Source organism: Zootoca vivipara, chromosome 7, assembly GCF_965207765.1.
Source record: "Zootoca vivipara chromosome 7, rZooViv2.hap1.1, whole genome shotgun sequence".
Taxonomy (NCBI): Eukaryota; Metazoa; Chordata; class Lepidosauria; order Squamata; family Lacertidae; genus Zootoca; species Zootoca vivipara.
In genome coordinates, this window is record NC_142590.1 from 33,469,482 (window position 1) to 33,493,995 (window position 24,514).

Sequence of the window (24,514 nt, forward strand, 5' to 3'; positions counted from 1 at the left end):
GGTGTTTTTTCCCCTAGTTCCATATTTTAGAACTCAAGTCCTGGTTAAGAAAAACAAACTTGTTTGTTTCTAAAGCCTTAAATTTTTCGAGCACTTGTGCATTAAACACTAACGAGTGACGACCTCTCTCTCTCTTTTTGTAAATTGTGCATTGCTGTATATTGTTACATTTGGTTGTATGAACTATATTTCAGCTTGTCTTTAAAATTTTCTGTACTTGGACAGTGCTTTATGTTCTAGGCTGATAGGGGTGGACGAGACTTAAATGAATAGCTGTGTGCAGAAATATTCCGCATTTTCTGGAATTTGCAGGCTGAGCCTGTGCATATCTGTTTATAAGCAATTTCCTACTGATTTGAATGGGACTTTTTGTAAGTACTTTGAATTGCATGCAGCTTTAGTTGGGTTGGTTAATTTTTGGAGTGGCATGTTTTGACTTCTCATACCTATCTTCGATCATGGTCCACATTGAGAGCAGGCCTCATTAACATTGGGTTATATCCAACACTCCACATTGGGAGTTGCACTTGCACAATGGACTTCTCCATTTGCCCCTCACTGTGTGCCTTCAAAGTCTGCCCTGGAGGGTCCTCCAACCCTCTGGAGCAGATGCTGAGGTATGCAGGAACCTGGAGAAGAGGGGAAGGTTCCATTGTGGTAGCTGAACAGTGTTGGATATGACCCATAGCTAGGATGTGGCTACTCATGTTGGAATGTGTTCTGTGATGGAGGATACAGTATTCCAGCTCTGTTCAGTGGAGGTTCGTTACAAATGTCCACCACCACTATTCTCATAAACTCAAATGACTGACTTTGGGGTTGCCAGTTTTGTCACTCATTTTTATCTTCCTCACCTGTCTTCGACCAAGTTATGCAGCTCCCCTGGTATATTTTTAATTGGAATCATTGATCCACCAGTAGCTCCAGATGTGAATTGATTCCTGTAGGTGTGGTCACACAAGTGTACACTTTGAAGGATGAAGCATACTGTCACTGGCTCTGCCCCCTGAGCCACCAGTTTGGCTCTTAATTGGCTGATCCCAGAATTCTAGTAAAAACAAACAGAAGCCTGAAGTTTGCCTGCCTCTGCTATGAAAATGCATACAGTGAAGCTTCTGAGGTTTTGAAATAATTTTCACTTGTGTGCACAGTAAGGTAGACAAGCTGTACAGTAAGCTATAGCATATTAAAATAATGGGACAATTATGAGCAAATAACTTTTTAGAAGAATATAGTCTGCAGAGCCCCATAAAGTCTTAGTGTTTGGAAATTAATGAACATGTATTTCTACAAAAAAAAAGAGGATGTGTAGATCAAATTCTGCTGTTAGCAATTTGCATACATTGCAGTAGAGATTTTGGGTTGCTTGACTCCACATATTTTTATTCTTGTAATCATATTTCAACATTCCTTGGTATGAACATAATACTCTGGAAGTTAGGATCCCTCAACCTGCCATGATTAGCCATTAGAAAACAATCCCCATTTATTTTGTGTGGTAAATGCACAGACTACATTTCTCGTTCATCATACAGTCATTTGGGTTGCTGGTCACAATGACTTGACTTCAATGTTGTAGGTTTTGAAGCAGTGTTCAAAACGGGTAGAAAAGGTAACAGCCATGTGGGACCTGGGTTGTGGGCACCAAAAAAGAATGTCTAGTCACCATTTTAATTCAATTATTTCTTCACACTGGCTTTCTTTTCAAGCACACATGCAGTAGATTGTTTGGTTTTCTGTATATAGAATGTCTTTTCTGAATACTTTAGGGGCTGTAGAGGCGGTCTCTTCAAGAATGGATAGGATCATAACATATTGGACTTTGTGGGTATAAAAGTGATGAGGAAAGCTGAAATACAGCTCTTGTGGGAATCCTCATAGTATGTAGCCACTTCTTTGGAAAAGCACTGTCTGAAAGTATATGGTTCCAGCTCGTCTTTCCTCTCATGTTCCATGCTACTTGAGGTGATCTTGTACCAAGTTGAGAGAATGGGTGTTTTTAAAACAAACAAACAAACAAACATCATGCTACTTGCACATCATCTGATTGTGTCATCACCAGGACCCACCAGGCAAATCACTTGTATACTTTAATAATAACTACTACTACTTGTACTCTGCCCATCTGACTGGGTTGGCCCAGTCACTGGGCATCTTCCAATGAGAGTATAACAAAACGGAAACAACAGATATTAAAAACATCCTGATACAGGGCTACCTTCAGATGTCTATGGAAAGTTGCATAATCGTTTTATCTCTTCAACATCTGATGGGAGGGCATTCCACAGGGCGGGTGCCACTACAAAGAAGGCCCTCTGCCTGGTTCCCTGTAACTTCTTGCAACGAAGGAACCACCAGAAGGCCCTCAGAACTGGACCTCCATGTCCTGGCTGGATGATGAGGGTGGAGATGCTCCTTCAGGTATACTGGGCAGAGGCCATTTAGAGCTTTAAAGGTCACAGGCAATGCACTGAATTGTTCTCTGAAATGTACTGTGAGCCAGTTTTTTTAGGATCAGTGTTCTACAGTCCCAGTGGCTGCTCCCAGTCACCAGCCTGGCAGCTACATTCTGGATTAATTGTAGTTTCCAAATCATTTCAAAGGTGGCCCCATGCAGAGTTTATTGCAATAGTCCCAAGTGGGAAGTAATGAAAGCATGCACCACTCTGGTGAGACACTATGTAGGCAGGTAGGATCTCAGATGGAGTTGGTAATCTCCCTCGACACAGAACCATCTTCTGAATTTTTAAAGAAGCTGGGATTGCTTCCTCTGAAAAAGAGATAATCTGAGCTAGATTTAGTGAGACACAAAGGGTAATGAAAAGGGGCTGATCCATGGTGCTCTTAACAGTAGGTGCCCAGCCAGAGAGTGAATTATTAACATATTATCAACAGAAAGCTTCCACCGGAACGTGAATCTTCACCAGGCTTTTCATTTTTCAAAAGAGTATAAAACATCTTACAAGTCAGTGTGCCCTCTGAACATCATTTTCTGGCTGTTGGCAGCTCCCAAACCCTTCTGTAAGGGGAAATTGACCACAAAGAAGGCTACCGTTCCCATCATACTGGTGGGATTGATGTTGCATGTCAAAAATAGGCATTTGGTGCCTCTGTTAGATCAGCGTTGAAACATTGCAAATCCAAGCTACTTTCAGACACAAGCTTCTGTCAAGTGTGGTGCATGGTGGAATGCTCCCAACACATGGGAAATGGCAGTTATTAGATTGGGTCTATACAACCTTAGATCAATACAAATTTCTTTGGGAAAGTGGTGAGAGCCATCACTCTAGGATAACACAATTGCATTTTGGGTGCATTTACGCTTTGCGTAAATCGATAGCAGCAAGGGTCTGTGTGTGCAAATGCTCAGAAGTACTGCAGTACGTGTGCTGGAGAAGCGCTCACAAGGCTACCTAAGAAGTGTATCTAAATGAACAAGGTGTGCATGTAAAGGTGGTGGTGGTGAAAGAACAGTCTTCTAAGGTTACTTCTGATGCAACTGATAAATGCAAATTATGGAGGGGTTTAGATCTTGTTGATGTAAATATTTGTGTCCTGTTGCAATATATCTTTGCTGTCTTGGAATTGTGTGGTACAAAATCCAGAATGTTGGGTCCAGTCTGCCCAGTTCCATGAATGGAAGGGCTCCACTCTAGTTGTAACTCCCCAGTGGAGCAATGTGTGGTTTTTGCAGATTCCCCCTTCTGCAGGTCCCACCAATACCACCTGTTTTCACACTCGCAGGACTCCATGCCCTCTTAGGTCCTCATTGGGCTGCTTCTGGGGGGGTCCCCCTCTTAGGATTTTTCTAGTTATTTCCCCCCTATTCCTGCAAACCTCTGGGTCTCTCTCTCTCTGTCTGTGTGTGTGTGTGTTCGTGCATACGGTAGTTTTGGAGACATCTGGACAACTGGGAAAGATGTAAATTGGAAATCGAGGGAGTGATAATGGAACAAAGTGTAACAAAAAGTGTAAATCCTTCAACAAGTTCTGTGTTTTAAAGACCTGCTCTTACGATCAGTTATTGGAGAACAACCCATGATCTCACTTCAAGGAATTTAAAGGCTCAAAGAAAACCACAGTATTTGTTTTAATCTCCTACCCTAGAAAGAACAAGAGGCAAGCTAAGTGGTGATGAAACTATTGTTATCCTTAAGTAATGTTTAAAACTCTCAGCCCAAAGCAGCGTGGCCAATGGGTCAGGGATGGTGAGTTTTCATCTGAAACCTCTGGAGGGCACCATGTTGGCTACTCCTGCTCTAGAGAAATGCAATGACGAAGGTATGTCTTGGGAGTAGGCATCAGTATCACAATAAACTGACCTCTGTTGGAACAAGCTTTTCAGGTTTGGCACCTCAAGCCACCTATATAGTACTGTCTTGTTCTTTTAATAAAAAAAAATAGGCATTGCAGACAACCTGGAATGGCTGCTTTGTCAAAATGGCATTTTTAATATCAAACAAGGCAAAGTAGAAATCTCAGAATTTTGCTGCCATAACAGGTGGAACCTGCCTTAAGTTACTACTCATTACTGCTACAAGAGACTCACCTGCCTTATCTGAGGCTGGCACCCAATAATTGGAATTTTCATTCAAGGAATTGGTAACAGTGATACTCTCTGTTAACAGGAGTCAGCTGAAGTTGTGCAAAAGTTGCCAGGTGCCTATGATTAAATAGCTGCAGAACTCATTTCAAGGCTGCAAGAAAAACGAAGGTTTCTGCTCCACTGTCACAGAGACTGAGTTGTTCCATTGAGATCTTAGCCAAATGGCATTTCATACAAGCATTTAGAAATGGCAAATTAGGAATAGCAAATGTTAAAGAAGGCGGAAAATTGTGAGAGCATGCTATAAAGGTAAGATTGTTTTAGTAAACACATTTTACTGTGGAAGATTTTATAAGCTAGGCAATGATGGTGTCTATTGGAAAGTATGGGGTTGTGTTTCAGGTTTCCTACATTGAAAATGTATGGGGAATCGCTTGAAAATGCATGCATAGGATTTGAAAATTAAACCATGTTTTTAGCTCTTCTCTACTTTTTAATTAATGCAATGAACTCTGAATCTGCATTGGTTTATTTTTGGCAGTGCTGATTCATTTTCCCTGTTTCTTTGTTCCTGCTGCTACTGTTGGGGAAAATATGGTTTATTACGCAGAAAACATTGTTTTGGATAGATTTTTATTATTGGGACGATGGAAACTGCAAATAATCACTACACTTTAGTGTCTAGAGCTACCTTGCCATGTATGAGATGAGGAAGAGATGATGGCAGTCTTAATAACCTGTAGAAGATGAGAGGCAAGTATTATGGTGGTATTATGTTACTACCATAATAGCAGCTGGCTATAAAGTGGCGCTTTTCTGAGGATATTCAGTGGATATCTGTTAATATTTCTATCTTTTGCCACTTTAGTATCCTATCCTGGTAGTGTGTTATTCTTACCACAACCCTTTTAGAAATTGGGACCTTATTTTTCCTGCATCTAAACCCAATAATCTAGACCAGGGGTTGCCAAACTAAGGCGCGGGGGCCAGATGCGACCCAGTCGCCTTCTAAATCCGGCCTGTGGATGGTCCGGGAATCAGCATGTTTTTACATGAGTAGAATGTGTCCTTTTATTTAAAATGCATCTCTGGGTTATTTGTGGGGTCTGCCTGGTGTTTTTTACATGAGTAGAATGTGTCCTTTTATTTAAAATGCATCTCTGGGTTATTTGTGGGGCATAGCAATTCATTCATATTTTTTTCCAAAATATAGTCCGGCCCCCCACAAGGTCTGAGGGACAGTGGACCGGCCCCCTGCTGGAAAAGTTTGCTGACCCCTGATCTAGACTGTGTAGGGAAATTATTACACAATATCATGATGTTGATTTAGATCAGGCATCCCCAAACTGCGGCCCTCCAGATGTTTTGGCCTACAACTCCCATGATCCCTAGCTAACAGGGCCAGTTTTTGGGGAAGACGGGAATTGTAGTCCAAAACATCTGGAGGGCCGAAGTTTGGGGATGCCTGATTTAGATACATACTCAGGCAATGAACTGTGTCTGTAAGATGGTGGACCTGAATGCCTGGACTTCAGGTTTTCCGGTTTCAAAATATTACTTCTTTAGGCTTGAGAGGCAAGGGCAATGCATCACATCCACATTGTTCATGGACTGTGGACAATGGATGCTTGCTATGCAATGGAGTAGAAGAGAAGGGGGCTTCTACTTGAGAGAGCAAACAGCCAGAAAGTCCCACTGGGCTCAAACATCTCCCTCACACTCCTCTGCATTGCAACCTGTTTGGCTTTTTAATTGGGAGCTTCATACACATTCAGGATTGTATCCAAAGAAGACATCCTGTTAGAACAATGGCTTTGACCTGCACAACAGGATTTCCTTTCCACATGTCCCCACATCTGTTCTAAGGGTTCCCTCAACCCTTTGGAGCAGATGGGCACACAGGGAGAAGTCTGGCTGCCTAGGCAGAATTCCTTGCCTAAATGGGCTAACTTGGCTACAACCCGCAGTTCTCTGAAACCACTTTTGAGATACATTCTCACTATTCTAGATGCGGCAACGTTTTAACTTTCATTTCTTGTGTGGCTGAGCTAGTGCAGCAATTACTACCTCATATTTATGCTGGGACCTAAATGAGGGACTTTGTCCTCGTGAACTTCCTCATGCTAGGTTTCACATAAAGGGGTGAGGGGATTAAGGGAGGCCTGTTGTGCTATATCCTATCATGTCTACTCCCATTAAGTTTAAAGCATTCCTGGATAAGATGTTACACAAATGTGGCCTTACTCTGTGAAAGAATCACAGTCCATTTGTATAGCGTCTAGAGTAAGCTTTCCACCAAAGGGGAATGCCTGTGGTAGAAAAGAGGTTCTTTGGAAAATAAATAACGGGTTTAGTTCAGATTCGCCGTTGTCTTCACCAGTGTCCATAATGGCAGGTGAAATAGTCGGCAAGTAGTCCACTGTTACATTTCCATGTGGACTGGCAAGGTACACTGAAAATTCCTGGCCTTGAATTGGTTCTTCGGGTCCAACCTTTCTGTACAAAGGCAGCAGCTGGTGCTGGCTGGCATCCTCTGTCCTGCTGGTGATCAAAGGGTCATAGTCCAAGTTTTTCACAATTGGATCCTCTCCCTGGAAACTGACAGCAGTTGGCCAGTTGTGGCTCTCTCCTTCCTCTGTGGGTTTGAAGAGGGACACATCCACAAATGGCATCTGTTGCCTCTTCATGAAGACCTCCTCTATTTGTAGAGTTTCGGGCTCTTCAGCGCTGTTCAGGTTCTTTAGGAACTGTGTAGAATAGAAGCTGCGTTCATCCTTTTTGAGGAGATAGGGGATGAATTTCAGTTCATGCACAATTGTCTACTACCTTTCCCTAAATGCAAACTGCTTTTCCATAAAAGCAAATGATTCTGCACAGGTATAGCAAATTGCAGAAACTAGCTCATCAGCAAAGAGATTTCTACAGGTGACACCAGTGACAGGCAAGCTTACCTCTACAGATGCGAACTCTCTAGCACATGAAGAGTTGGCTGGATCTGGAACAGCTTTCCCATGCCACCCACAAAGCAGAACAGAAAGCAATGAGGAAAGCCTAGAAGGAAACAGTACAAAACAATACTTTCAAATCTATTTGTGAAATACTAATCCAGATAGTTATGCAAGGAGACATGTTTCTAGCACAATATGCTGGGATTTTATACATGATGCTGTTTTCCTTATGTTAATGGGGTCTTTGCAGGGCCAAATGAAGTTGTCTGCCTTAAATGGCTTGGCCTCTATGTCTCTGTTTTATGATTATCATATATTCAAGTTAAAAATTGTAATTCTGGTTAGTATTCGGCTATGGTCCATTATCTTAGGGACTTGATGCTCCTAAACCTAAGAACCCCACACCAAAATGTCCCTATTATCTATATCTGCAACATACACCACCCCTGCCACTAATTCTGCTTCCTCAACCACATTGTGGCCGCTCACTTCTATTTCTCCTTTTCTCTTACTTTCCTTCGCACTCAAGCCATTCTCTGCTGTTTCTTTTTGCTCCAAGAAACTGCTGTACCCATGGAGCCCCTTAGGTTGGACCTTCTACCTCCTAGTACCAGGCATCCCCAAACTGTGACCCTCCAGGTGTTTTAGCTTACAACTACCGTGATCCCTAGCTAACAGGACCAGTGGTCGGGGATGATGGGAATTTTAGTCAAAAACATCTGGAGGGTCGAAGTCTGGGGATGCCTGTCCTAGTACTCTTGGCTGGGGAAGAGTCGCATCATGAAACTGTGTTTCCTATTTTAATTCTCCTGACATAAGCTGCCTATGAGCCACTATTGGCTCACAAGCTCTCCTGTAGCATAGATTTCCAGAGTATTCCTCAGAGATGAAGTACTGAAATTGTCAAAATCGGATTTGTTGATAACTTGTGAAAGTCACAACTTTTTAAATTCTCTTTGGAGCTTTCCGTTTAAAACCTATTGAGAAGTCAACAGGAGATTTGGAGTTTGGCTTTAATGAGTGTAGGGCCTGACCGTGTAACCTGAACACCTTTTTCCTATGTATGCATTTTTTTAAATCATTACTGTTCTTCAGTATACCATTTGCATGCTGTTAAATGTTTAGAAAGAAAGCATTCACTTACACTTGCCTAATGGATGGCACAAAGCAGAGGCAGATGGAAAGACCCACAATAATGCAGATAGATAGAGCAGGACCCCAGCTGGGTACATCTGTAAGAGCAAGATATCTGTTACTTTAGAAAGACTTATTTATCATAATTATGCCAACTTCTTCTAATGGGAAGAGAGCTTCAAAACATTCTCCAACCTATTGCTAAAAATCTGAGATGCACTCCTCTGATGCCTTCAGCAATTCTTGCAATTCTTACGCAGAACTAGTATTATTTCAGATTTATGATGCTGTTCACTGTGTTGAGGAAATGTCACAACTTTGTGGCATAACAAATTATTTGCATGCAGAAGATTCAATCTTCAGGTAAGGCTGGGAGAGACCCTTGCCTGAAATCCTGGCGAGCCATTGTCATTACAGACAGTACTGAGTTAGAAAAATGGTTTGATTCAGTATAGGTCAGCGTTTGCATTCCTAATGATGCTTGAAAGACCTCCAAAGAAGGAGACTCCACCACTCTCCTTGGTAGCAAATTCCACTGCCTGACAGTAAGAGCTGTTCGGCAGTGGAATTTGCTACCAAGGAGTGTGGTGGAGTCTCCTCCTTTGGAGGTCTAAGCAGAGGCTTGACAGGCATATGTCAAGAATGCTTTGATTGTGTTTCTTGCTTGGCAGGGGGTTGGACTGGATGGCCCTTGTGGTCTCTTCCAACTCTATGATTCTATGATAGGCAGAATTACATCTGAATCAAGCTGATAAATCCACCAACACTGGTGACCAAACTCTTCCCCAAACCTGTCTTCAATGCCAGTAGCTCATCCTGTAGTGTGCAAAGTTGGAAGTGCCTTCAGTGTATGAAGCCAAAACCTCCCCCCCCCCAATAATGACCTTTTATGTAAACCTCTTGTTTGTTTCCTTTAGGGCTCTCTCCAGCTTTTGTGGAAGCTGTCATCCATAAAACATATGTAGCACCAGGCTCTAGACTTCTTACAGAGAACGGCTGTGTGGCTGTATTAGGTATATCTGCGGGGGGGGGGGGGGTGTGTGTGAAAAGGAAGAGAATGAGGGAAATATGAGTATCAGCTAGCATCAAGTCACAAGGACTTTCTCCCATCCACACCCATCTTCCACCAAGCATTTGCAATAGTCTTGCAACTTCAATAAGCCCTTCTGAGCTTCCCCATCTGCTGCCAACCATTTCAGCTTAGGGTCTCACAAGTTAATTTGCTTCTGAAGTGAAACCCAGTGTAGCTCCTCCTTGTGCAGCAGAGATTGTCCTTCCTCCCATCCCCTCTGCAGCTCCTCCTTGCATATCCCTGAAATCTGCTCCAGAGGATTGGGATCTTCTCCAGAGCGTATTTTGAGGGTGCATCAAGGGAAAAGAAACTGGAAGTCCCTTTACGCAAGCAGGCACACCTCCACTGGATGTCTCCCAATATATTTTTGGGCAAAATTTGCTTTCACTGTGATTTCGCAGTAAAATGCCCAGCATTAATTAACAAAATCAAAAGAATAACAACAGTGCCTCGAAGTGATTTGTGCATCTGTTGTCATGTTGTGGGATGGGAGCCAGGGCACCCCTCCCCTCTGTTGAGAAACTTTGCTCCCATTTTTTCCATAGAGGGACAGCTCCAGATGTTGCAAGGCTCCCACACCTATCACCTTTGACCGTGATGGCTGGAGCCAATGGGAGTTGGAAGTTTCAACAGCATCTGTATGGTCACAGATTTGCCACCTCTGCAAAGCCCTAATTTTTAACAGATACCTACCATAGACTTTAGGGGGCACCATGGCAAATTGCTTTTGCAAGTATAACCTGAAGTGAACGGTGCAGCCCACTCGATCGTCCGGAATTTCCTGCCAGGAGACCAAAATGCTTCTTTCTTTTACTGTTGTGTTAATTTGAGGTCCTGTTAATGGGGCTGCAAAACATGAAATCTTCTTGAGAAATCTGAATTGACCATGTTGGGTCTCAAAGGTATATTTAGGTCTGGAGTGCCTTTGCCCTTACCTTTTGCTGATACATCTTCTGTTGTGGAAGCAGCTCTTCCTGCTCTGCTCTGGTAGAGGGCAAACACACTGATTCGATAACAGGTGTTAGGCTTTAGGTTCTCTAGAAAGGACAATAATGGTATTTGGTGTAAATTTGTCTATTGTGAGACCAAGCCTAGTTTGAGAGAAAGCATGGGCTGCACAACACCTGATATTAGTCATAGATTGAACAGAGGTGTAAATCATGATTTTTTAGAGCACTGCATTTACAAAGCTGCTGTTCCTGTGAGTCAAATGGAATGACCCAAATAAACAGGGAACAAAGGAAAATAATAAATAATAATGCTCTAGTGGTGGATTTGTTCTGTTTTGCCAGTTCTCTGAGGCTTCCCCAATGCTACCACATTATTGCTGTCTGGAGAGGCTACAGCACTTCACAAGCGAAAGAAAAATAAACCACAACTTTTGTGATATAAAAAGTTAGGGGTTTTTGGCTGGAAGCAATGGCTATGCACTGACTGGAAATGAAGCTTTTCCAAGCCCCTAAACTTTTCCAGTTGCAAACAGTATTGAATGTGGGATCATGTATGCCCACCCTGAGAGCATCATTAGCACAAATCATCCTGAATGCGCAATTAAAAAAAAGGACATGGAGGGAACCGAAAGCTAGCATTGAGTTTGATAGTAATAAGGTGTTGAGCAGCTTGCTTTTATTAGATGAGTTCAGCTCATTGAGACTGACAACACAAATTCCTCTTTTGCCTCCAGTGACTATGATGAGAGCTGCAGCTCAAAAGAGATAATCTCGTGCCATCTGGAAAAATTGGAAGGCAGAACGAACTATTGTGCAGTGCAAAGCTGCAGCCTAATGTGTGGGGTGTGTGTGTGTGAAGTGCTATCCAAAAAGCTATAATTGACCATCCTTTGCCAGGTTCTCAGAGCCAACCTTCCCCCTAATAAAGCCCACAGCGATGTCCACTGCTCTCCTCCTGTGCAATTTACCTGTTGTTGCTGTGAGATTGGAGACTGGGATTTTGAGCCAGGTTATGGGAGTTCTCAAGTGACTGCTGTGATGGAGCTCTGCCCACTGTAGAACATATCCATTGATAAAAGGGAAAGGTGCAATTGGGGCTTCCCATGCAACAGCGATTCTTCCGTTCCCCAGTGATACAGTAGAAAGATGGTTCGGGGGTGGCAGATCTTTTGAAAAGTTTTGGGGGGGGGAGGGAGAGAGAGAGGGACACCAGGAAAAAATATTAAATCCTTAGCTGAACACAGGAGTACAACATCAGAAATCAAAATTATCCAAGAGTAAAAGTAACTTGAGATGCAATAAGAACTGGAACTAAGCAATATGGATTAAGTCTAGGCTATAATAAATCATGCTTTAGTTCTGTTGATCATGGCTAACTTGTCCCATTGATTTCTAGTGAGACTAAATAAGAACTTGCTTAGCCTGGACCCAAGTGTAATTCTAAGTCAGGGGTCCCCAGACTACGGCCCGGGGGCCGGATGCGGCCCAATTGGCCTGCCAATCCGGCCCGCGACGACCCCCGCTGCCCGCTCTTACGGCGCGCAGCGCGGCAGCGCTCTTCCGGGTCGGGAAAAAAGCGCTGAAAATCCTTTGTGCGCATGCGTATGGGCCTCTCCCGACCCGGAAGAGGTCATTTCTGGTGCACTTCCGGGTTGGGGGAGGCCCATACGCATGCGCACAACGGATTTTCAGCGCTTTTTCCACCCTGGAAGCGCGCCGCCGCGCCAGTAAGCGCCCGTGCGCATGCGCACGGGCGCGCACTCCCTCGCCCGCCGGCCCGCCGCGCGATCGGCGCGGTGGGAACCGGCCCAAACGCCAGTAAGTCTGGGGACCCCTGTTCTAAGTCATCTGTGTGCCATTGATAACAAATACAGTAGCAACAATAATACATTATTTATAAAGCACCTAAAATTGCTAGGCATTATTATACAGGAACATAATAGTTACCATAATTAATGCCATGGTCCTTGCCAGTTATGGGTTTTCTCTTTCCACTAGGAAATTATGGGAGGGCTACCTGTGATCGAATACTAAACACAAAACTAAACAAAGCTGTGTGTGTACCTCCCTCCTCGGGACAATGCTGACCTATTACAACTGAAGTCTGGAGTCAAAAAATCTAATAAACTTAAAATGATGGTTTGCCATGTATAAAAATGAACATTCCAGTGTAGTTTTGTAATAGACAGAATCATATTGAAAGCAAATGAATTGGAGGAAAGGGTCTTACCTGTAATTCCTAGTTTAGTAGTGATATAAATGGGTTGGGATATTCCCCGTGAATTGTGAGAACAAATTGTAATGCTATAGTCTGTCTTAGGTATGATTTGTGAGAATATGGTCTGCACTGTAGAATATTTTTCTGTGGCTCTTTGATGCATCTGGTTTAGGGCCGAAAACATCACTCTATAATCATGACTTTTCCTTCTCACTTCTAATTTGCTCGTCTATTAAAAAAAGGGGGGGAAATAGCATATGTTTTTATTTGCATGTTTCACCAACGCCCACACACAAAACAAGTTTTAGCAGCAGTTTGAAGCCAGCGTTCATTCAGTTGCCCATAAGAGACTGGTTCAAATTACCTCCCCCCCCCCCCCGCCATGAAGCTCTCTGGGTGAACTTGGGCCAGCAACGTATACCCCTTCCAAGCATAACTGGCCTTCCTTGCAGGGGGATTGTGAGGATAAAATGGTAGTGGAGGGGCGTCATGGAAGCCTTCTTAAGAAACTCCTAAGGTTACCATTTGTTATATTTTAAAAGGAATTTCAACTGCATTTTCTAACACACATGTCACTTAGTCTAAGAAACCTCCAAGGGAAGCCAGGCTGAGAGATGGAGATGTGTTCAAATAATCCTCGTTAGTATTTATGGGTGAGTGCAGATGTGGTACTTGGCTTCCCATATTGAAGCAAGCTGCTGTCCCTCAAGTATCAGTGTAGCCTTTTAAAATGCAGGGTTCTTTCAGACTGCCCTCACAAAAGCCCTCTGATATTGTTCCAATTTGACAGATGGGGAGTTGGAGCTGAGAGAGAATGAATTTGGCTGCCACAGCAAAAGGAAACATCTCTTCTTCCCTCAGACTCCCTTCATTGTTTATATTACTACAATTTGATGAGAAGCTTGCTTGAGGGAAGTGGCTGAGTGGGTGTAAGTACCTTCACCTCCCACAATGCATTGCATGGAAGGTGAAGTGGGCCCATGGCTGGTCCAATTGTAGCAAGTATATTCTTCCCCCCCCCCTCAAAAAAACCCCCTCTCAAAGTGCTCTTGACAAAAAAAAACAGTCAAGAGTATACTTCACTAGCTTGGCACAGACTACTGGTACTTTCATTTTGAGAGCAGACTTGGGCACATGAACTACAAACTCTCCTTATTAATTCCCCTTATATTGAGGCTCCATGTCCCTTCACATTTAAAGCAGTTTCAGACCACTTTAAACCATCATGGCGTCCCCTAAAGAACCCTAGAAACTGGTGTTTGTGAAGGGTACTGAGAGATGTTAGGAGACCCCAACTCCCCTCAGAGAGTGACAATTCCCAGTGTTCCATGGGAAGAGGGATTGATTGTTAAACTACTTAGAATTCCAGGATTATTTGGGGAAACTACTTAGAATTCCAGGATTATTTGGGGAAGCCGTGTGTGTGTGTGTGTGTGTGTGTGTGTGTGTGTGTGTGTGTGTTAGTATTATGAAGCAAAGCACTGCCATTATTGAACTTCTTAGAGGGAATGTGAGGGAAAGACATCATAGTCCAGGGGTCAGCAACCTTTTTCAGTCGTGGGCCGGTCCACCGTCCCTCACACCATGTGGTGGGCTGGACTATATTAGGGGGGGGATTGAATGAATTCCTATCCCCCACAAATACCCCAGAGATGCATTTTAAATAATGTAAAAACATGCTGATTCTCGGACCATCCATCCGCAGGCCGGATTGAGAAGGCAATTGGGCTGCATCCGGCCCCTGGGCCTTAGATTGCCTACCCTTGTCATAGTCTACTAGCCTACTATTGTAGGGTGTGCCTCATTAAGGATTCTTAACTCTAAGAGGCAAAGGTGACAAATGGGTGGAACCAAGAATACCACAAGCTGAAGAAAGCACAGGTGAAACTGCAGCATGGCTTTCCTCTCTTCTAAGAAGCAGCCAGTATGAATGAGAATCTACTTTCAGTGTGAATAACAAAAAAAGGTAAGAAACTGCTTGTTTTAACAAAGCTGTACCAAGAATTGAGTAGCAGAGGGGAATGAGGGGGAGGCAGTGGTATAGTGGAACAGGAAGTGGGTATGTGGGGAGAGAAACTTTGCTCGTGGCCTTTTCCCATGGCACGAATGGTGTTATCTAGCAGAGCAACTGATACACCTTCATTGGTCTGGCATATGCATGGTTTCTAAGTTTGCTTTGTGGAGAGATTGGCATAGTGCAGGCATGGCCAAACTTGGCCCTCCAGCTGTTTTGGGACTACAACTCCCATTATCCCTAGCTAACAGTGGTCAGGGATGAAGGGAATTGTAGTCACAAAACAGCTGGAGAGCCAAGTTTGGTCATGCCTGACATAAAGGAAGGGTGCCTGTATTTTGAGTCGGGGATTTAAGCACATTCCAGAATTTTAAGTTTGCACATTTAAAGTGGATTCAAGTGCTCTGTTACCCTAGTGCAAAACCACATACTGTACATGAAAAGACTCCTTGCTGTTTGGAAAGTGACAGGGAAATGCATTGAAAATGTGGGATAAATGAATTATCAACAAGATGATGTGTAACACTTTGTAAAGCAATCAGAATGAATGCTTCATGAAGATCAGACCTAGTCTAACCAACATGTAAACTTTGTGCAAGTAAGTAAGGATGAATGCCTAGGTACCGTAATTAAATGGTGCTCATCTGGAGGCACCTAGAGTTGGAACCTCATCAAAGGAAATCAGTCCCTAGCCCTTGATTATTTCCCTCATTCTCTTACTACATGTTAGTACTTTACAGGTAGGTAGCCGTGTTGGTCTGATGTAGTCGAAACAAAAAAAATAAAAAAATCCTTCCAGTAGCACCATAGAGACCAACTAAGTTTGTCATTGGTATGGGCTTTTGTGTGCATGCACACTTCTTCAGATACCTGAAGAAGTGTGCATGCACACAAAAGCTCACACCAATGACAAACTTAGTTGGTCTCTAAGGTGCTACTGGAAGGAATTTTGACTACATGTTAGTATGAAGGAAGCCCCCCAAGCTGTTCCTCAAAAAGGCACTCCTTAAAGATAGGAAAGGAATGCTAGTCAGGCTACATTTCTGGGGGCCCCAAGCCATGACTCTCCCATGGACAATATATGAGCTTGTAAAATAATATAATAAGGAAATACTTTGCCCCATCATCTTGCTTAATGGGAATTTACAAGACCCCCGCTGTGGAGGGCCTCCGGCTTGCCCAACACAAGGCTGGAATGTACCAACGCAGCCAAGGCTGGAATGTATCAACGTGGCACTCCAGAACAGAGGGGTAGGATTGCCCCACCCCACAGGAACAAGGGTATATAATGTAGCTACAAACTCAACACAGTGTGTTTTGTGTGAATTTAACACAGATCACCTTTTGCTCTGCTTGCATGCACAGCAAAATAAAGCTCTTTTCTCTGAAAAACCCAGTGTCATTTGACTCCTTTCCTCCTCCACGGTGGCCATGTTGGACTAGGCTCTGGCTGGCAGCCTACATTTCTGGGGGCTCGTCCGGGATGGCCCCCCGATGGGGGAGTGAAAGGAAAGGGTGATGTCACCACTGTGAACAGCTCTGGGGCGTCGCCTGACCCAGCGCGCACATGCTAAATTTGCATGAGGGAAAAGGACACGCTTAAGTGAGTGGAGACATAGTGGTGGCGAGAGAAACGGGCGCGGCCGCAGGGGAACGGACGTCCTGGGGGTAAGGTAAGCCCAAAGGCTTGGGAAGGAAAAAGCCCACAGCAGAATTAGGGCAGGGAGACTTAGCCAGTCTCCCGGGAGTGGTCTAGTAAGCACGCACTGGATGTAAGACGTGTCAACAATCCTCCCATAGGGAAATGGAGCAAGGCATTGGGAGAGCTCCGGGGAAGGAAAATAGCTAGGTTGGGAGGGGGATATTGGGAATATGTGTGTGAAGAGTGGTTCCACCTCTGTGACTGAAGTGTATGAGGCGTTGGGGTCCAGGACCACTGACGAAGCGATGTGTGGTTCTGTGAGTGAATGATTTATTGTTCTTAGGAGTAAAGAGGTGGAACAATGGGAGGTAGGGTCAGCAAACAAGGCTGCAACCCCTTGCAGTATTTTATAGACAATTGGAAGAAAGCAAAGAAAGCAAGGAAGAGGTAGCAGCAGTCATGACGACCCCCTTGTGCAGTGTGTATGACGCCCCAAGGGTCCTGGCAGCGGCAGGACAACTTCCCCTCCCCATAATTAGTATATAATTGGAGGAATCAGACCAGAAGTTCTGAGCAGGACCCAGAGAAGACAATTAAATTGTTTGGGAATATTAAAAAAAAAACAACCAACAACAACAACAACAAAATATGACCCAACTTATGATGATTGCATCTATTTATTGGATGCCTTGCTTAGTAGTGAAGAAATCAGGAATATGAAGGGGCAAGATAGCACATGCATGACACCCAAGTGCCAGAAGATTAGTGGAAAAATAGGTACCCATGCCACAACCCCAATTGGGATTATAACACTCCATATGGGATTGCCTCCTTGGGAATTTATAGGGAGACACTCCTTCATGGAATGAGGAGGGTGGTATGCAGGCCAATTAATATGTCCAAAGTATCAGAAATCATATAGTAGTTAGATGAGATGCCCACAGAAGATACACCCCGATTAATCCGTGGGCCAGCATGCAGTAGTAAAGGCAGCCTTCGTGGGACAATCTGCCCCATATATAGATGTATAGAGAGAGACAGAGAGAGAGAGAGACAGAGAGAGAGAGACAGAGAGAGAGAGAGAGAGACACAGAGAGAGGGATTCAAAAGAAGGATAATTTCATGGGGAAAACTCTGGATTGGATGCTAGCTTTAGCCCAGAAGATTTATGGACAGAGAGAGGAAAAGGAAGTGCAGCAGAAGGAAGAGAGGAGAGGAGAAGAAAGCAGGAGCAGGAGGGAAAGGGAGGAATGGGCCCTGCAGGCAGGTTCCCATTGCAAGTGGTATATGATAATCCCTCAATGACACTGTCAGGAAGCTATGGAAAGTTTGGGAAAGGGAGAATTGACTCTCAATCTGAACTGATTCCTGTTAATACAGATGTGGAATATTTTTCCAGCTGCTTTTGTCAGGAAAAATGTTTTATTTTAAAAGGAAAAGCTTATCCCAGTGAATTTAAATTTCTGAATTTAATCAATGGGACTTTTAATCAGAAAAGTTTACAGCACAGGCACAAGTGACTTTCTTTAGAATGACAAATGATATTAGCCTGTGGAATTAATTTCTGCAAACAACCAATTCCTGTACCAATATGCAAATGCCCACAAGTTGAAAGCCACACCAGGACCAACTATATTTAATGAGACTGACCAACTGAATTTAAAGTATAAGATGAGCTCTATTTAATGAAAGGAATTGGCTTGGCAGGATTGGCACATCAGAGACTGTGAAAAGGGGGTTGACCTTATTATCCGCCCAGCGTTTTGGTGCAAGAAGCCTCAGCAAGACTTACAGTATAAAGTGCAGCTTGATTTTATATCATCAGACTGTTATAAGAGGCTGAAATATCCGATGCATAACTTTTGTGCAATTTTTTTTTCATTGAGATTTTATTGAACTGGGTGAAGATTTATTTCATCTCTCTTGGCCAAGTACCGGGACTGTTAGATTCATTGGCCTATTGATTATTATATGAACTATTGGAAATGGAGATGGGCCTACATTCATAGATTGTTTATGGCCTTGAACAGGGGCAGTTTCCCCTGTGTTCTATTTTTATCCTTTTTACAGGATCATGTGATGCTGCCTGGCTATGAGATTCGGCCGATTCTATCACAGGGACGAAAGGTGGCTGGCATCACGGAGGTCAGTCGCTGGGTTCAACTACCAGAGGTCTGAGGATCAGTGGAACTGGGAACAGCAATGCAGAGGCCCTGACCAGGAGAAGAAGTGTGGGTCAAAGACTGGGCTAACACCCTACTGCAGCCCCAGTTCCTGGACAGCCCCTGAAGCTCACCATCTCCAGAGGACAGTGGAACCAGCAGCCTGCTGCCATCACCCCAGCTGATGGCCCTACGCACGCTGGAAGCTTGAGGACAGAAGGACAACACGGGACAAAAGAGACTGTTATCATATAGGAGGATCTGTAACTGTGAGCTAACTGTTCGATTCCCCGATAATTAAGAACAATCTATCCCTGTCCAATTAGTGGAAGAAACAATAGGCCCCCAAATTGCTTATGCTGGGCCTATTGTAGGGGGATTAGCTGCGCCTATCTAGCAGTAGTTTGCTATTCTTGTGGGTGCATCTACCTCTTAGAGGCACATTTTGAGGGGGGTTATATCCACATACGCAGCCTACACTACAAATGTACTTGTCGTTTTGCTTAAAATGATCTCCTGTCGCTTTTCAAATGGCAGCCTTTAAAACTAGAGACTTGTCTAATCTGGCCAGAGTTCCCCTCTGCTTCCTACTACAAAGAGACCAGGCGGGTAGAACAGAGCGCAGATTTCCCTGTGCCAAACAGCAACCCCACAGTTTGCCTTACTGCACTTCATAGTGGGTGGGGCAGGGCAGGGAGGCTGTGAACCAAATAGACACAAGCTCTTGGGCAGACAGAATGCAACACTCTCCCCCCAACCTTAAAAAGCCATTCAAGAGATTTAATAGAAATGGGATTAAGATACAGACAGGGTTCTGTTTAAGCCATGAATTCTATTTTAGATTTGCCCTGAAATGAGTGGAATAACTTGCAGGTCTCCTCAGTGTGAGTGGTGGGTATTTGGCCTTGCTACTGCACAACTATCAGCAGCCCCCTCTATGGAGTAGGGTTGGTCCTAAGTGCCTTGGGCTAAAACTCATCAGGGCAGGGTGGGAGCCCTAGAAATCTGTTTGTAAAGAGTTTCAGCATGCATATAGGGTCACAAGCTGCGTGACAGGCTGGCTGGAACTCCCAATTGCTTCTCTTTAGAATGGGGCGGAGGCAACTTCCTTCTTTGAAGCGCTGTTGACCCCGCGAGAAAAAAAAAAAGTTGGAACCAACATTGGGCCCAGAATGTCTGGAGGGCCACATTAAAATAAGCTTAGGGCCACATGTGGCTCCAGGGTTTCAGGTTTCCTAGTGCTGCTTTAGAAACTAACTCCTCCTTTTCAGCCCTCTGCTAAGATGGGGAAGGTGAGCAGGGTAATTGTAGGCACTTAAGACACACACACCCTCAGAAGCTGGCAGAATTTTTGCCAACACACTGAAGAAGGGGGAATCAAGAGCATATTGAACTTTGATGCATGGCTATGTTTCAGTACGTGCGTTCTTTGGGAATTTTTAGAACGTGTGATTTAGGTAGGTTCTTCTTTAAATGCAGACTGAATCAAAATTACGCCCCAGTCTAACCTCTGGATGAACACAGAAAGCTGCAAGATAATTGGACCATCTAGACCAGGGATCCCCAGACTAAAGCCCGGGGGCCGGATGCGGCCCAATTGCCTTCTAAATCCGGCCCGCGGACGGTCCGGGAATCAGCATTTTTTTTAACATGAGTAGAATGTGTCATTTTGTTTAAAATGCATCTGTGGGTTATTTGTGGGGCATAGGAATTCGTTCAGTTTTATAAAAAAAATACAGTCTGGCCCCCCACAAGGTCTGGGAGACAGTGGACCGGCCCCCTGCTGAAAAAAGTTTGCTGACCCCTGATCTAGACAATGTACTGCCCACACCACAGCCTTCCACAACTGAGGGGACTCCAAATGTTTTGTACTACAATTCCCATCCACCCCAGGCAGCATTGCCTATAGTCAGGGGTAGGGATGTGCATTAAGTCTGTATTTTTGAATTGCTTACAAAATATGTAATTCGCTAGGCTATTTCATGCCTTCATCAAAGCAAGCACACATCAAGTGAGATTCTGTGAGTGTTTATAGGATTACGATGCCCTGAACTATATTATTGTTTTGGGAACAGTTTTTTTTTTTTTGGAGTAGGGGACATCTTGCTTAAGTATCCTGCTAAGTTAGCTCCACTTTTTGCAAGTAATCTCATTAACACATATATTGCACTCCTGTAGTACAATTATGTAAACCAAAGAGTGCTAATGATTGCGTGGCCTGAATCCACGTGATGAAACATGCACCAAAGTTTTCAAAAACAATTACAAAATCTTAACGCAGGCAAAGAGCGCAGGGATGAAGGAGCAACAAAATTACGGCTCTTCCCCTCACCATTTTGAGGTCTGCCAGGCTGGAGCAATTTTAAGTACTTGTGTTAAAGTTATAGATCAGGGATGCGGAGAGCAATATTTGCTCATGGCCACCTGCACTCTTGCCAGTTATAGTTTTTATAGTTTAAAGGGAGATTCCCTGAAGGACCAACTGCACACATACAAGCTTGCCCCGGTTCTTATAATCAATTTCTATTAGATTTGGGACAGGACCTTTTGATGGTGGCCAATTCCACTAACAGCATGGAGTGCTTGGTATGCACACTAGGCCCCGCCAAAGTAATCGGTGGAATGCCTTTCCTCCCTGTGTCGTGGAATGAGACTACTCTGACCAGCCCAGTATTTGAATTTGATTCCCTGAATGCCCATTTGTGGAATTCCACAATCCCTCTGCGAGTCCACCGACTCACAGGATGGCATTGTGTCCACCAAAGGAAAGGGAGCTCTCACAATATAACATACGAAGGGCTATCCCAGTGTAACCAAACGTACGATGCTACCACTGTCCAAATTAAGAGCACATGGGATATTGCAGATAGCCTCAATTTTATAGTCTGAATAGCCAAAGAAGGGAGCACCAGTACCAGCACCAGCAGTATGACAATGGGAAGGATGGGACATGTCGTGGCTAAATGACATATTCCCGGGGTTGGCATGGCTCAAGGGTTTGTTAATGATGTTCTTAGGACCTATTATTATTTTATTGCTTCTTTGCTTATGTATACCCTGCTTCTTGCAAATGTACCAAAATATGATGCAGCGTATTGCTAATGAATCCATAAGGCCCCGAATCCTTGCCCTTGCAGAATATCAACCCCTCCCCCTGGACGAGCTAGGAAGCTGTCCAAAAGAAGAGGAGGGAATGAAGGAAGCCCCCCAAGCTGTTCCTCAAAAAGGCACTCCTTAAAGATAGGAAAGGAATGCTAGTCAGGCTACATTTCTGGGGGCCCCAAGCCATGACTCTCCCATGGACAATATATGAGCTTGTAAAATAATATAATAAGGAAATACTTTGCCCCATCATCTTGCTTAATGGGAATTTACAAGACCCCCGCTGTGGAGGGCCTCCGGCTTGCCCAACACAAGGCTGGAATGTACCAACGCAGCCAAGGCTGGAATGTATCAACGTGGCACTCCAGAACAGAGGGGTAGGATTGCCCCACCCCACAGGAACAAGGGTATATAATGTAGCTACAAACTCAACACAGTGTGTTTTGTGTGAATTTAACACAGATCACCTTTTGCTCTGCTTGCATGCACAGCAAAATAAAGCTCTTTTCTCTGAAAAACCCAGTGTCATTTGACTCCTTTCCTCCTCCACGGTGGCCATGTTGGACTAGGCTCTGGCTGGCAGCCTACAAGTAGTTTAAATGGTAGCACTTCTTTGTACTTCTATGTACTTCTTTCTTCTGTGCATTTGCAATGAAAAGCCAATGGTTGCATTTCTGCTAGGAAAAGGTTTTTTTTGGAGTTGTAGGCCATGTTAGTCAAACTCAAAGTAGGCCCGTTGAAATTAATGGACATGACTAACTTAGGCCCATCAATTTTAATGGGCCTGTTGTGGGTACAACTTCCTTGAATTCAACCTGATGTGTTTTACAAGTTACACCTAGGCCACCAAAAGCACCACTGAATTCAATGGGGCAGGCTATTCATAGAATTGCAGTCATGCCATATGGCTGATCAGGGATGCAATCCAGCCAAGTTCTAACAGGCCAACTATTACACCACCCTTTGTCAGCTCACTATTCTATGGAATGTCAGCTGATCCAAAGAAATTCGGAACTATGCTATGTACTTTTGCTCTTTGAAGAGGAGTTGTTTTTCTAATGCAGTAATGGGGAACCTGTCAATTACCCAAACTCCCATCAACCCCAGCCAGCTTGGCAGTTGGAGTCCCAACAAAACCTGGGCAGCCACAGGTTTCCCACCCCTAAATTAGGGTAAGGAACTATTACACTTTTGGTTTACAGCAACACCCTCAAAATGGCGTAGGTGCGTAGATATTCTTACCTTCCAAAAAAGTGTAATATTCTGCATTTCAGAAGACACATCTTCCATTAAATACCAGACATCAATTGGCTGAAATGGTACTGGATGAAGGGAGAAAGAAAAGCTTTATAACACATTGCATAGTTGATTTGGGTGTGGTTTTTGCAAAGTATTGGACAGCACATAGAAAACAAATGGGAAGGAATAGTTGCTTTATCTAGTGGCAGGTCCTCACTGAAGAATGAGGTAGGTTGGTGTAGTTGGAGCAAGCGAGGTGTGTGTGTGTAGGTGGGGGGGGGTAGTGGAAAGGTGATGTGCCTGAATGGCATCATCATCATGATGTGTTGTTGCTTCCTCCCCTTACTTAGCCATCTTTTCTCTGTTTTCTTTGGTAACTGTATTATTACTTCCTCTACAACCAAAGTAGTAGCTTGGCTAGTTCTCCACGCTGACCTATGGCATTGTTTACCACAGAAACCAACCAGATCTTTCTTGGAAGCCCCTAAACCGAGATGATGAGGGCAATAGCCCTCCCTCACTGTTCACAAATGCATGCTGTTTCTGATTCCAGAGGCAGCAATAGCTATCATGGCTAGGAGCTATTGATACCCTTATACTCCATTTATTCCAAGCCCTTTTAAAAGGTTTGCAGGTATTACTATAAAATGTCAGTTGCCGCAAACGGGCGAGAGGGTGACGTTCACACCTCTTGCTGCATCTGTCAGTGACAGGAACTGATTATGTCACTAGTGGTCAGTGATGCAAGGGTGACAATTTATAGTAACGTCTTTCTGTGCTCGACAGAAACCCACAAAGACATCAAAGACCATAGCTACAAATTGTTGCTGAAAGTTTTCTAAGTGACAGAGGAAATGAAAGCTTTGTGGCATGGTTCTGTGCGATGGTCCAGTTTGAAGGAAAGTGGACTGTGTTTTTTATAAGTATGAAGCAGGTCTTGCATGTTAGAATTTGAATACCTTTCAACTGGCCAAAGGCTGTCATGCTCATGCATCAGACTTACTCCTGCAGTGGAACCTTCTCCTCTTTAGCTCCTTCCTGCAGCCTTCCGTATACAGTACCCTCAAAATCTGCTCTAGAGGCTTGGAGGACCCTCCAGGGCAGATATTGGAGCCTGCAGGGAGAGGACAAGGCAGGGAAGTTCTGTTGTGCAGGCCACACAACATTGGTTCCGCATCCTTGCTGTGTTAGTGGGTATTCTGCATGTATACCTTGTTGCCGATTTGTGATGACTGCTATGAGAGCTTTTCACTATAGACCCTTGATTCCTCTGATCTAGTCTTGTGTATCTGTTTCACCGAACAGAGAAAAATATTTCTTTCTTATGTCTTGTTTTGTTGCTTGGGTCTCCAGGCTATATGAATATTATTTCTATTCCTCACCGAATTCCTATGAGATGATAGTCTGGCTGCGAGCATGAATGTGTTATCCGTAGCTGATTTCCACATAGGTACAAAAATAAATGCTAGGCATTTCAAAATTGTATC

General features: G+C 43.9%; 1 protein-coding gene and 1 long non-coding RNA gene across 4 annotated transcripts in view; one reads left to right on the forward strand and one right to left on the reverse strand.

The window, feature by feature from the left end:
* Positions 1 to 4,428: 4,428 nt before the first annotated feature.
* IL12RB2 (interleukin 12 receptor subunit beta 2) overlaps positions 4,429 to 24,514 on the reverse strand; it is a 39,618-nt gene continuing 19,532 nt past the window's right edge. For both annotated transcript variants that reach the window (XM_088673924.1, XM_088673925.1), the window contains 9 exons: positions 23,031 to 23,110; positions 12,881 to 13,097; positions 11,619 to 11,816; positions 10,636 to 10,737; positions 10,394 to 10,546; positions 9,513 to 9,647; positions 8,639 to 8,726; positions 7,498 to 7,597; positions 4,429 to 7,320 (listed from right to left, as the gene is read on the reverse strand). In XM_088673924.1, coding sequence (XP_088530050.1) covers positions 6,787 to 7,320; positions 7,498 to 7,597; positions 8,639 to 8,726; positions 9,513 to 9,647; positions 10,394 to 10,546; positions 10,636 to 10,737; positions 11,619 to 11,816; positions 12,881 to 13,097; positions 23,031 to 23,110 — 1,607 coding nt within the window. In that variant the 3' untranslated portion in view covers positions 4,429 to 6,786. The remainder of the gene's footprint in view (positions 7,321 to 7,497; positions 7,598 to 8,638; positions 8,727 to 9,512; positions 9,648 to 10,393; positions 10,547 to 10,635; positions 10,738 to 11,618; positions 11,817 to 12,880; positions 13,098 to 23,030; positions 23,111 to 24,514) is intronic.
* Positions 15,852 to 24,507, forward strand: LOC148685031 (uncharacterized). Of its 2 annotated transcripts, none has more exons than XR_015951017.1 (2): positions 15,852 to 16,555; positions 18,555 to 24,507. It is a non-coding gene; the product is annotated as an uncharacterized LOC148685031 (long non-coding RNA). The 2 variants fall into 2 exon arrangements; XR_015951018.1 differs by having other exon boundaries at positions 18,595 to 24,507.